General features: G+C 39.0%; 1 protein-coding gene across 2 annotated transcripts in view; it reads right to left on the reverse strand.

The window, feature by feature from the left end:
* Positions 1-14,425, reverse strand: part of foxred1 (FAD-dependent oxidoreductase domain containing 1) — a 47,369-nt gene that overhangs the window by 14,076 nt on the left and 18,868 nt on the right. For both annotated transcript variants that reach the window (XM_063038702.1, XM_063038703.1), the window contains exon 7: positions 3,444-3,520. In XM_063038702.1, coding sequence (XP_062894772.1) covers positions 3,444-3,520 — 77 coding nt within the window. The remainder of the gene's footprint in view (positions 1-3,443; positions 3,521-14,425) is intronic.

Genomic DNA, 14,425 nt, shown 5'->3' on the forward strand with positions numbered 1-14,425 from the left:
AGATCCAGTCTAATCCCAGCACCAGGCCAACAATCCTGCAGGTCACTGACCTTCAAGCACACATCTATGTCTTAACTGTCACGAGTGTTTTTGTTGCTACTAAGCTGTCAGGCAGCAAGCTCCATACCCCACCAATCTTTTGCTCATCGCCCGTTTTATGACCTCTGCTAAGGTCAATAGCTCCCGCTCATTTACTCCATAGAGTCAAAGAAAATGGTTCATCACTACCTTCTCGACAGCACTTAGGATGGGCAATAAATACTTGCCTCGCCACTGAACTTCACTTAGATTCCTTAAAAAAAATAAATGGGGAAAGAAAACCTCCCCAATCGAAATCAAGAGATTTGTACTTTGTGATTGCAGCCTCCATATTACTCACCAAGCACGAAAGTAAAACTGCTGTATTAAGCATACGGAAAAAAAAATCTGAAGACCCCATTGACAGCAATTACACTGGACAACAACAAAAAAATTTTGCTTCCTGAATACTTTTGGGTGTATTTCATGTATTTTGGCCGCTGATCCGATCAATCTGGCTCAGATCTCGTATGCTCCTGGTTTGGGAGGGGGACTGGTGGTGGTGTCTCTCTATCTGACCGTCTTTTTCCTCAGCACAGTGGTTATGGTCTGTCTTTTGCGTTTTTTTTTTAAATTGGGCTCTTTGGATTTCTTGCTTTGTGGCTGCCTGTAAGCAAACACATCTCAAAGTGTATAACTCATACAATCTTGGATAATGCACTTTAAATCTTTCATCATGAATAGCACCATGAAATTCCCCTATCATGTACCTTTTTATTTTAAAATCGCCTATATTTGTAATTTCAATTCATAATTCAAGTCAATTAAAATGTTGCCCACAATGTAAGCTGAAAAGTTTTCTATTTTGTCCAGACATGCCTGGGCAGGGTGGATGCTGCATGGCAGGACAGGTTTAAGAGAGGTACCGTTCGACACGTATATTGATTTGCGATCCCGTTGATGCGCATGTTCTGCGCGCATAGCATATTGTGCGTACTCATTATAAAGTAATTGTATTTTCAGCAGTATTTGTGATAGCAAAATGTCTCGCCAATGTTGCAACAACTGCGATACTTGTCGGAACTGTATGCTTAAATCTCAAAGATGAAACACGAATCCTCTTATTAAGAAAGCCTATGAGCTCTATTTTGAGCTCCTCACATTTGTTGCGCAACATGTGCAGTCATCTTAGAGCTTAGCTTAGAGGTAGTCAGAAGCCAATGCCGTTCACTGCCCCGATGATACAGCGAGAGCAGAAGGATCATATAACAGACTGCTATTTCTGTCTGACCAGTGTCTCTGGTTTCTCTGCTAAACAGGAAATCCATGGAATATCCCAATCTCCCTTCAGTCATGAGACCTGTGCCACATGACGAGTATTCCAGTACTGAGACATTGAGTCTAGAGGAGCACAATGCAGATGCCATGATGCACGAGTCAGGAATGGAAAACAATACTGATACAGATTTTATCCTTTATGTTGAGTGAGCCTCATCTGATAACTCAATCTAGTTAAATAATCTGGTCAGGGACTTGGGTTTGTCAAAGGCAAAAGCAGAATTACTGGGTTCAAGACTGCAAGGATCGAATCTGTTGCTACGAGGAACAACAATTTCCATGAAGGATTTCGATATTGGAGACAGACGTTTCCCCAGAATAAATGATGCCACGATTAAGGAAGACATTTTGGTGGTCCAAAATCAAGCAGGTCATCAATGACAGGCAATTTGAAGAAGCTCTAGTCGACCAAAGAAAATTGCACGGATACCATTCAAGGATGTTGAAAATTTTCTTGGCAACTACAGAGCACCAAACTACATGCAGCTGGTTGTTGACATGCTTCAAACATACAAAACCATGAAGTGCAACATGTCACTCAAGATTCATTTTCTGCATTCCCATTTAGACTTCATCCCTTCAAATCTTGACCCTGTCAGTGACGAGCACAGTGAAAGTTTTCACCAGGACATTGCGGCCATGGAAAACTGTAGCAGAGCAATTGGTCTATCGATGCTGGCTGATTATTGTAGGATACTTAAGCAAGGAGCCTCAGATACTGAATACAAATGAAAATCATCAAAACAGTTTCAGCTCAGTTGAACTTTTGCAAAGCGTCAGCACCGTTATGCAATTAAATGCATTATACTCAATAAACGTTAGTTTGTTGTTTCTCCAAATTCCTATGTAATTCAAGTAGTCTGAAGTTATATTTGCGTTCAGCCTATCATAATAACAAAACAAATTTCTGAGGAAGCAACACTTCGGAAAAAAAATTGCTGTCTAGTGTTATCTGGCAACACATACACACAAAATGCAGGAGGAATTGAGCAAATTAGGCAGCATCTATGGAGGGGAATAAACAATGAAGGCTCAGGCTGAAATATTGACTGTTTATTCCCCTTCACAGATGCTACCTGACTAGCTGAGTTCCTCCAGCATTTTGTGTGTTGCTTCAGGATTTCCAGCATCTGCAGAATCTCTTGCATTTAACAGTTAACTAGTAACCAGCTTGACTTAGTTTCCATGCGGGCAAGTGATTAGTGATAAACTGACTTGACTATACTCTGACTTGGGGCTGAAGTTAAGTGCTGTAATATCATAAAACACTAGTTATATTTAGAGAATTGCATTTGGTTCTGTGCATCACACACAAAATGCTAGAATGTTTCGGCCTGAAACGTCAACTGTACTCTTTGCCATAGATGCTGCCTGGTCTGCTGAGTTCCTCCAGCATTTTGTAGTGTGTTGCTCGGATTTCCAGTATCTGCAGATTTTCTCGTTTGTGGCTCTGTACATATTGATTTTGGAGGTGAAAGAATTTAGATTCAGAGTACCAACACCATGAAGGATAAACTGCAATAGGGTGAATGAGGAAATTTTTTTTTTTTTTAATTCCTACACAACAGCAGATTAACATGCTAACTGTGATGTTAGAAGGGAATTGAGATAGTAAACAAAAAAATTCCCTTTGGTGGGAACAATCAAAACAAGCGGGCTAAACCTCAAAATTGGAGCCATGTCTTTCAGGGTGAGGTTGGAAAGCATTTCTTAACACAAAAGTAGCAGAAATCTAAAGTATATGCTTCTTTTGAAGAACTCAAAAGAAAGCAAAGACAAATTTCACATTAGTATCAATGAATGGTTATTGACCTTTTATGTCAATTTTGTTTTTCTCCATAGACACTACCAGACCTGCTGAGTGTTCCCAACATACCATGTATTCATTATTGATCTACCCTTCTTGGCCATAAAGGATAGTCAAGCCAAAACAGGGATGTTGTGTTACAGATTAGTCAAGATCTAACTGAAAGGTAGAACAGCTTCAAAGAACTGAACAAGTTTCTGTTCTATTTTTAAAAAGTGCTTTTAGGATAGAATGGAAGTGTAAACAGTGAAAAGACCAAGTACAAAAATACTTCTCGTACAATGACGTGGTGAATTCTTTTCAATGAGATGGTGCTGCCGTCATCTGCCTCCATGTCTCTGGTGGAATGTTGAAAACCTATCACAATATTGAAAATTTTTAAAGCATAATGTTAATTGTCAGTTCATTTAGCATCATCTCATCAAAAAAACAAAGCCTCCACCACCTTCAATAGCAGAAAATTGAACCACTATTTCAATGGCAAAACACCAAACATGGATAATGAGCTCTGAACTTCTCCCTGCATCATGATTAAAGTAAAACTGGTTTGTCTACAATCTCTTATTCTGTGGAGCTGGTGTTAGCATAAATGGCGGATTAGTTTTTTAGTAGTATTAAAATATAGTTACCAACATTGAAGTAGAGATTACGTATCAACATTTACCTCAGTGCTGGTTAGGAAGCAAGAACATCAGTAATGCTTACTAACATCAAGGTCCCAGATTGCATCATAACAAACACAGCTAGAATGTGCCCCTTTCCTGTGAAACCAAGTAGATAGGCCCCGTTCACATCAACGACAGCCTTCATATCCCATTTCAACCATAAATGTTTTGATTTTACCATAATGTATATTCAGATTTCAACCTCTAATAGGTGGAAAATGTTGAAAAAAGTCTTTATTTCCCCTAAGAACTGTCAGAAAAACATTTATCACATTGTTAATTTCATTCCAACCAACGAAATTATAGAAAATTCGTAACACAGGCCATTCATTCAGCCATCTCAACTGTGTTGATCAAAATACGCTTTGCAGCTCATCCCACCTCCAACTACAGGTTCGTGGATCTATAGGTCAGGGTTCTTCACAAACACATCCAAATACTGTAAATCCAATAGAATTTCTGCCTCTGACAGCAGTGCATTCCACACCTCCACCCTCTCCTCCACAAAATAATTTTGTTCTCTCTCCAAATCTTTTACCCCATGGTTTTTGACCAATGGAGGAAATAGGAAAAAGTTATTTCCCTCAAAGAACTCATTCCCATTTGCTCCATCTAGGAGGCTCTCAATTTTATGAGACTTGGCTTTAATCCCTCCTTAACCTCTTTAGCCCCATAATAAAACCCTAGCTTAATATCTAAATCTAACTTAAATAAAAATCAATCCTGGCAATAAACTTAAACCTCCTTCACCTCTTTTCCACAGGATTGTACAAGGTGCTCAAATTGAGATCAAACGAGTACAGAGTTCGAGGGTAACTCCTTGCTCTTACATTTTATACCTTGACTGATAAAGGAAAGCATTCCCCATTTCATTTGAACAACTTCTGACCTCTTCCACCCCCTTTGAGGGTTTTAAGACATACAGTCTGAAGTGCATCTCCTGCTCCTGACCTTTCCACATTATTGTAAAGACATTCCTTTTCACAAATGCCATTTGCTGATTTTGCTGACAAGTAAAGATTTTACTTCCTGAATACTTTTGGGTATCTTACTGATTTTGGGCTGCTGATCATGAAAATTGCCATGAAATTTCTCTATTATGCACCATTTTTGTTGAAATAGTCTATATTTGTTACTTCAATTCATAAAATCAAATCAGAATAACTGATGCCAAGATTAAGGAAGGCATTTTTGTTGGCCCACAAATCAAACAGGTCATCAATGACAGGCAATTTGAAGAACCTCCAGTCAACCAGAGAAAATTGCATTGAAGCCATTCAACGATGCTTTTGAAATTTTTCTTGGCAACTACAGAGCATCAAACTACATGCAGCTGGTTGACAACATGCTTCAAGCATACAAAACCATGAAGTGCAACATGTCACTAAAGATTCATTTTCTGCATTACCATTTAGACTTCTTCCCTGCAAATATTAGCACTGTCAGTAATAAGCATGGTGAAAGGTTTCACCAGGACATTGCGGTCATGGAGAAACAGCGTCAGTGTAACTGAAATCCATCAATGCTGGCTAATTATTGTTGGACACTTGAGCAAGAAACCTCAGACACCAAGTACAAATGAAAATTATCAACAAACATTTTTAGCTCAGTTGAACTATTGCAAAGCTTCAGTACCATTATGTAATTAAATACATTATATTCAAAAGTTAGTTGATAGTTTCTGCAAATTCCTACATGATACAAGTAGTCTGAAATTATATCTGTGTTTTGCTTCCAGCAGTCCATCATAACCACAATACAATTTCTCTGGAAGGAACACTTTTGGAAAAAAAAATTGTCATCCAGTGTTTGCTAAGTATCAGCACTTTTAGTTCACAGCATTTTAAAACTTTCCATTTTAACTGTGCAAAATTTTACTGAACTCACACTCTTCAATGCATGCAGACAAGTCCTTCCACAAGCACCTTTTGTTCCCCCAAGTACCTTTTGTAAAATCAAGACTATTTCATAAAAAAAGCCTCTAATTTTGGATAATGCCTTGGATGTTCCTGTTCACTTTTTAAACAAAATAGTGCAACTTGTGGTTATGTAATATCCCCCTGCTGCACATATTTTGTCAATAGTTAGATACAAGACAATGATTTGTATGGACAATTTGTCTTTGAAAGGCAAAAGAATCTATAATTTGCCTGACAGAAGTCATTGGTAAGTTAGCAATTATATGTTGGTATGAGGTCATTTATAATAAATTGCATCTGGGTCTTAAGATGCATAAACTTCATATCCAGTGTGACATCAGTGATGCAACTATCTGCTATTGACAGCTTTTAAGGTCAATTTCTTTTGAAAAAATGAATAGGTAACAAAAGAATATTGAAATTAGGTGTTGAGTGGGCCAGTAAACTTCTCAAACCTACTCTAGGATTCAAGATCGTGGCTCATCTATTACCTTAACACCATTTCCCTTGACATGCATAACCAAAATAATAGGCATTGTTCGCAGCTCAATGCCTATGTGCAGGATTGTGTACAATACAATAAATTAAGGGACTACACAAGGAAAAGAGCATCATGGGTTGGTTAGGGTGTCAGAAAAGGAGGGTGAAGATCTATAGCATATCAGGCAAAGTTCTGCAGAAATTCTCAAGTATTTAGTTGGCAAGATCCAAAGCAGTTTAATAAAAACGTGACAACACAATGTTACTTTCCATTGTATAAGCAAACACGTTTTACCTTAAGTTTTGGAATTTTGTAAACCAAAGCATAACAGAATTTTCTGTACAGAATGGGTGAATTCAAGTGAAAAATAAGCTCTCTCCCCCCCCCCACCCACAACACCTAGGCTAAGAAATAGGGTCAAGCCTCTCCACACTGGGTTTATAGTTTGCTGAAAAAGTTATGATTATAATCAAATATGTTTCACCTTTAGAGAAAAAAATGGAGCTGCAATACAGAATGTAATGTGCCTCAGGTGTGGGCAAAGCGCTTGGTAATTTTACTTCAGATTGTAGCACGTTCTGAAACTCTACTATCATTTTGTTTATTCTATGTTCAAGGATTGCTTTTCTTCTGTTTTCCTACTGAGCAGCTTTCTGCTAACTGTGTGGCACCATTTCTAAATCTGCTATTTTCTGCACTAATTTTGTACCTTGTTATTGTGCCCAAATACTTTATACCATTTACCGGCCATCTAAATTGGGTTACTAATCGACATTGACTATAGTCTCCTTTAGTAAGAGGTAAAATTTCACTTTTATCCCAATTTATTTTGTAACCTGATACCTTCCCATATTCATCCAATCTAGAAGATAATTTATGTAACGAATGTTGTGGGTTTGTTGAGTAGATCAAAACATCATCGGCAAAAAGATTAATTTTATATTCCTCCTGATTAACTCTAAAACCCATAATATCTGGATCAATTCTGATTAGTTCTGCTAATGGTTCTATCGCCAGTACAAATAAAGCAGGTGATAATGGACAACCTTGTCTAGCTGACCTTTTTAACTGGAATGGTGTTGAAATTTGAGAGTTTCTCACTACTTTAGCCTTAGGGTTAGAATTTAAAGTTTTAATCCAATTTATAAAAGATGTTCCTAACCCATATTTTTCTAATACTTTAAATAAAGAATCCCATTCTAATCTATCAAATGCTTTTTCTGCATCCAAGGCTACTACTATACTCTTCTCGTCCCTTTTTTGTGCCAAATGAATTATACTGAGTAGCCGGGTTACATTATCTGCCAATTGTCTATTTTTAATAAATCCTGTTTGATCCATATGTATTAATTTTGGTAAATATTTAGATAATCTATTTGATAAAATTTTTGCTATTATTTTATAATCCGTATTCAATAAAGAAATAGGCCTGTATGATGTTGGTTTCATAGGATCTCTGTCTTTTTTTGGCAATACTATTACAATCGCTGTTGAAAAAGATTCTGGAAGTTTATGTATTTTTTCTGCTTGACGTATTAGTTCCATAAAAAGAGGAAATAATAAATCTTTAAATTTTTTATAAAATTCAGGTGGAAAACCATCTTCTCCTGGAGATTTATTACTTTGGAGTGATCCTAAAGCTTCTTCAACTTCTTTTAATGTAAAAGGCATATCTAATCCCTTCTGTTCTTCCAAATTCAATTTTGGAAGAGAAACTTGTGATAAAAACCTTTCTATCTCATTAACATCATTTTGGGATTCTGATTGATATAATTCAGAATAGAAATTTTTAAAGGTTTCATTTATTTCAAGAGGTTTATAAGATATTTTATTTGCCCTTGTTCTAATTGCATTTATTTTTTTGGAAGCTTGTTCTGTTTTCAACTGCCAGGCAAGAATTTTATGTGCTCTCTCACCTAACTCATAATACCTTTGTTTAGTTCTTATAATTGCTTTTTCTATTCTATATGTCTGAAGTGTATTATATTGAAACTTCTTATTGACAAGTTGTCTTCGTTTTTCTTCTGACATATATCTTTGAGATTCTTTTTCTATTTTTGTAATCTCATTTTCCAATTGATCTAGTTCTGCCATATATTCTTTCTTAATTTTAGACGTATAACTTATTATCTGGCCCCTAAGATATGCTTTCATCGCATCCCATAATGTAAATTTATCATCCACTGAATGAAAATTTGTATCCAAAAAAAATTGAATCTGCTTTTTCATAAAATCACAAAAATCTTGACGTTTTAATAATGTTGAATTAAATCTCCATCTATAACCCACTTCTTCCTTATCAGCCATTATTATTGTCATTAACAAAGGAGAATGATCTGATAATATTCTTGCTTTATATTCCATATTTTTCACTCTGTGTTGAATATGCATTGATAATAGAAAAAAATCTATCCTCGAGTAAGTTGTATGTCTATGGGAATAGAACGAATAGTCTCTTTCTTTAGGATTGATTCTTCTCCATATATCAATCAAATTTAAATCTTTCATCAATGATAAAGTTAAATTTACTACCTTCGATTTTATAACAGCCTTGGTTGATCTATCTAAGACTGGGTCTAAGCAAAAATTAAAGTCTCCTCCAATTAATATTTTTTCATGTGCATCCACCAAATTCAGAAAAGCTTCTTGTATGAATTTTGCATCATTTTCGTTTGGTGCATAAATATTCATAAAAGTCCATAGTTCAGAAAAAAGTTGACAATGTATAATCACATATCTCCCCGCAGAATCAGTTATTACATTTTGTATTCTAATTGGTAATGTTTTATTGATCAAAATTGCTACTCCCCTCACTTTTGAATTAAATGAAGCCGCAACAACACTACCCACCCAATCTCTCCTTAGTTTCTGATGTTGTGTTTCTGTTAGGTGCGTTTCCTGTAAAAAAAAAGCTAAATCTATCTTCATTTTTTTTAATATGTGTTAAGATTCTTTTTCTTTTCACTGGTCAATTAAGCCCATTAACATTAAAACTCAAAAAATTCAATAAATTAGTCATTATTCTTAACAAAGTTACTCCAATCTAAAACATTACTTATCTTCTCAACTCTCATAGTTCCTTGGGGAATCTCTTTAAACTTCACCATGTTGCTATGTGTTTCCCTCCCAACCTTCCAGGCAAAAAGAAAAAAAAAAGATAGAAAGAATACAAGAAAAAACAAAATACCCCCCCCCACTAATGTTGTGAATGAAAAGATACACAACACTACCCCCCTCCATTTTACGGGTCGTGGCAAAAGCCACGCTTGCACACGTGATTAGCGTAGCAATTAATCAGTGCTTCTTCCAGCTCCCCCGCAACAAAAAAAAAATTATATACGAGACAAAATTAGTGTGTTACTATTCCCAACTAATATTCCTCCAATTTTAACCTTTCTTACCCCCCTCGTATAATTAATAATATATTTATACATTCATCCAGCTTCAAAAATCCAACAAGTCCATTCTTTGACCCAATCTTCATCTTCAATCTATCTCGCTCCCCTGGATTTGTTCTTGTATCTGGTGAATATTCAGAGAATCTCGCACAAACTGCTCTGCTTTCTGGTAGTCATCAAAAAATCTTTTTTCTCCACCAGGCAAAAAAATCTTCAAGGTTGAAGGATAACGCAGTGTAAATTGATAACCATGATCCCATAGGGTTTTTTTTCACTGGATTAAATTTCTTCCTTCTCTTCAAAAGTTCCTAACTTATATCAGGGTAGAAAAAAACTTTGTTCCCTTGAATCATAAATGGTCCTTTTCTATCCTTGGCAGCTCGAGCAGCTGCCTGTAGAATCCTTTTCTTGTCTTGAAATCTTAAGAATTTTATTAAAATTGATCGTGGATATTGGTCATCTTTTGGTTTTGGTCTTAGAGCTCTATGTGCCCACTCAATTTCAATTGGTCAAACCTCCTCTTCCATTTGCAAAACATCCGGGATCCATCTTAGAAAAAATTCTATTGGCTTTTCTCCCTCCGTATCTTCTTTAAGACCAACAATTTTAATATTATTACGTCTACTGAAATTTTCCAACATGTCCACTTTCTCCAAGAGTCGATTCCTTTCCGAGTTCCAGACAAGCAGATCATTTTCTGTTTTTTCCACTCTATCATCCATATGCCCCATTGCTCTTTCCATCTTCTGAAGCTTCTTATCCATTTTGTCCTGTCTTTCCATAACTTTATTATAGCACATCTTCGTATCTCTAAGCTCTTCTCTTACTTTTCTTAGTTCAGCCATTAATTGCAATATAGCCTCTCTTATGTCTCTATCATCTCCTTTACTTCCAATCGCTTCCAATTCTTCCTCCTCTTCTTCATCTGTGTTCTCTGCAGAATCCAATTCTGATTCTGAGTCATTTTCAATTGCAGTGGCTGTCGGTTCTTGTAGTTTGCGTTGTGTCAATTTGCACATGCGCTCTTCCTTGCGCATGCACATTTCTGGTATCTTCTTCGAAGAAGCCGTTGCCACCGCCGTTGCTCCCTGTTCTACCGAAGGAGATCCAACCTGAGTCCGAGGCTCCATCGTTGCGGTAGGCCCTTTTTTCTTCCCGTCTCGCGGCTGCTTCGCAACAGCAGACTTCTTTTGTTGCGGTTTAGGAGGCATATCGTAGTCTTACAAAGTTTATAAATAGTTTTCAGAAAATATTTATTAACTTTGTTTTGTTTAAACGGTACTTTGCTGATTTGTTGCGGGAGAGCTGGATTTACACGTCTCAATCCCACGTCATCACGTGACGCCTCCCCAATTTACTTAACTTCTCTGACCTCTGAAGCTAGTTGTATGTGAAACTTAACAATAGAGGTAATAGCAGATCCAGAATTAACCAGGTTATAGTTACAAACTAGGTCATACGATCACAAGATTTTTGATCAATTCCAAATTTATGCTGACAGCCTATCTCAGCTGGAATAGCAGCTAAGGTGCTAAAATAAACCTACATATTCATCGGAGGCTGGAAACTAATCTTTCTAGATACTAGCTAACTAGCAAAAACAACTATTATTCATGGCTGGTTTTTCAAATATAAAAAAGCCAAGGTCTTTGGGGCAATTGTTCCACCGAAGGACACCCATCGTCTAGGTCTTCTTGTTGCTGCCATCAGGCAGGAAATACAGAAATAGGAAGGCACACACTTCAACGTTCAACAACTTCTTCCCCACTGCCATCAGGTTCTTGAACTGATATGAAAAACTCAAATACTACCTCAGATTATACTCAATTTATGCTAATGTTGTGTTTATTTTGTCATGCAAATAGTATATAATCTGTTACTATATGTAATTTTAGGTTTGCCAATTCTGTACCGAGCTACAGCTGCTGCATAAAGCTATTTTTCATGGCATTTATACACTGGATATGTCTGTCCTGACAATAAATTTAGCCTGAGCAAAGAGCATGGATACAAGCCCTTTGGCCCAACAAGTTCATGCTGACCATGGTGATCACCCAGCTAGTCCTATTTCCTGCATTTGGCCCATATCCCTCCACGTCCTGCCACTGTATGCACCTATCCAAGTGCTTTTTAAATGATACTGTTGTATCTCAATCACTTCCTCTAGCGTCTCACTACCTGCTGCATGAAAAAATTGCAATTAGGTCCCTTTTCTCTCTCATCCTAAATAAACAACCCCTCAATTTGGACTCCCCTACCTTGGGGAAAAGACTTATCCACCTTATCAACGGCTCTTAATTTCTAAACATACTGTAGCTACAAGGTCATCCCTCACTCTCTTACGTCCCAAAGAATAAAGATCTAGCCTGGCCGACCTCTCCCTTTGACTCAGAATCTCCAGTCTTGCATTATCCTTGTAAATCCTTTCTGCATTTTTTCCAGTGGAACAACCCACTGCCTAACATGATGGCAATTGACAGCAAAAGCGAGCTGAATAAATGCGAAGAATTAATATTAAATAGTTGGCATGAGGGAGGGAGAAGGAAATGGAGTATTTGCCACATTTCTTTTCATTGAACCTCTTGGAACCATCGCTGGCTGAACTTACAGAACTCAGACAATGCCCGAGTGAAATCATGCTGTGGAACTGCTGAGTGAGAAGTGGATGTTTCCTCTGGTGGGGGAAGTCCAGGATCAGAGAACACAACCCCAAAGTAGGACGCCCCTTTAGAACAGAGATGAGGATGAATATCTTCAGCCAGAGGGTGGTGAATCTGTAGAATTCATTGCCACAGACAGGTATGGAGGCCAAGTCATTGGCTATATTTAAACAACACACATCAAAGTTGCTGGTGAACGCAGCAGGCCAGGCAGTATCTCCAGGAAGAGGTACAGTCGACGTTTCAGGCCGAGACCCTTTGTCAGGACGAACTAAAGGAAGAGTGACTAAGAGATTTGAAAGTTGGAAGGGGAGGGGGAGATCCAAAATGATAGGAGAAGACAGGAAGGGGAGGGATAGAGCCAAGAGCTGGACAGGTAATTGGCAAAAGGGATACGAGAGGATCATGGGACAGGAGGTCTGGGAAGAAAGACAAGGCGGGGGGGGGGGACCCAGAGGATGGGCAAGGGGTATATTCAGAGGGACAGAGGGAGAAAAAGGAGAGTGAGAGAAAGAATGTGCGTATAAAAATAAATAACAGATGGGGTACGAGGGGGAGGTGGGGCATTAGCGGAAGTTAGAGAAGTCAATGTTCATGCCATCAGGTTGGAGGCTACCCAGACGGAATACAAGGTGTTGTTCCTCCAACCTGAGTGTGGCTTCATCTTTACAGTAGAGGAGGCCGTGGATAGACCTATCAGAATGGGAATGGGACGTGGAATTAAAATGTGTGGCCACTGGGAGATCCTGCTTTCTCTGGCGGACAGAGCGTAGGTGTTCAGCAAAGCGGTCTCCCAGTCTGTGTCGGGTCTCGCTAATATATAGAAGGCCACATCGGGAGCACCGGACGCAGTATATCACCCCAGCCGACTCACAGGTGAAGTGTTGCCTCACCTGGAAGCACTGTCTGGGGCCCTGAATGGTGGTAAGGGAGGAAGTGTAAGGGCATGTGTAGCATTTGTTCCGCTTACACGGATAAGTGCCAGCAGGGAGATCAGTGGGGAGGGATGGTGGGGACGAATGGACAAGGGAGTCGCGTAGGGAGTGATCCCTGCGGAAAGCAGGGGGGGTGGGGAGGGAAAGATGTGCTTAGTGGTGGGATCCCGTTGGAGGTGGCGGAAGTTACGGTGAATAATATGTTGGACCCGGAGGCTGGTGGGGTGGTAGGTGAGGACCAGGGGAGCCCTATTCCTAGTGGGGTGGCGGGAGGATGGAGTGAGAGCAGATGTACGTGAAATGGGGGAGATGCGTTTAAGAGCAGAGTTGATAGTGGAGGAAGGGAAGCCCCTTTCTTTAAAAAAGGAAGACATCTCCCTCGTCCTAGAATGAAAAGCCTCATTCTGAGAGCAGATGCGGCGGAGACGGAGGAATTGTGAGAAGGGGATGGCATTTTTGCAAGAGACAGGGTGAGAAGAGGAATAGTCCAGATAGCTGTGAGAGTCAGTAGGCTTATAGTAGACATCAGTAGATAAGCTGTCTCCAGAGATAGAGACAGAAAGATCTAGAAAGGGGAGGGAGGTGTTGGAAATGGACCAGGTAAACTTGAGGGCAGGGTGAAAGCTGGAGGCAAAGTTAATAAAGTCAACGAGTTCTGCATGTGTGCAGGAAGCAGCGCCAATGCAGTCGTCGATGTAGCAAAGGAAAAGTGGGGGACAGATACCAGAATAGGCACGGAACATAGATTGTTCCACAAAGCCAACAAAAAGGCAGGCATAGCTAAGACCCATACGGGTGCCCATAGCTACACCTTTAGTTTGGAGGAAGTGGGAGGAGCCAAAGGAGAAATTATTAAGAGTAAGGACTAATTCCGCTAGACGCAGCAGAGTGGTGGTAGAGGGGAACTGATTAGGTCTGGAATCCAAAAAGAAGCCTAGAGCTTTGAGACATTCCTGATGGGAGATGGAAGTATATAAGGACTGGACATCCATGGTGAAAATAAAGCGGTGGGGGCCAGGGAACTTAAAATCATCGAAAAGTTTAAGAGCGTGAGAAGTGTCACGAACATAGGTAGGAAGGGATTGAACAAGGGGGGATAAAACCGTATCGAGGTATGCAGAAACGAGTTCGATGGGACAGGAGCAAGCTGAGACAATAGGTCGGCCAGGACAGGCAGGTTTGTGGATCTTGGGTAGGAGATAGA

The sequence above is a fragment of the Mobula hypostoma genome, chromosome X2 (genome assembly GCF_963921235.1).
Source record: "Mobula hypostoma chromosome X2, sMobHyp1.1, whole genome shotgun sequence".
NCBI lineage: Eukaryota > Metazoa > Chordata > Chondrichthyes > Myliobatiformes > Myliobatidae > Mobula > Mobula hypostoma.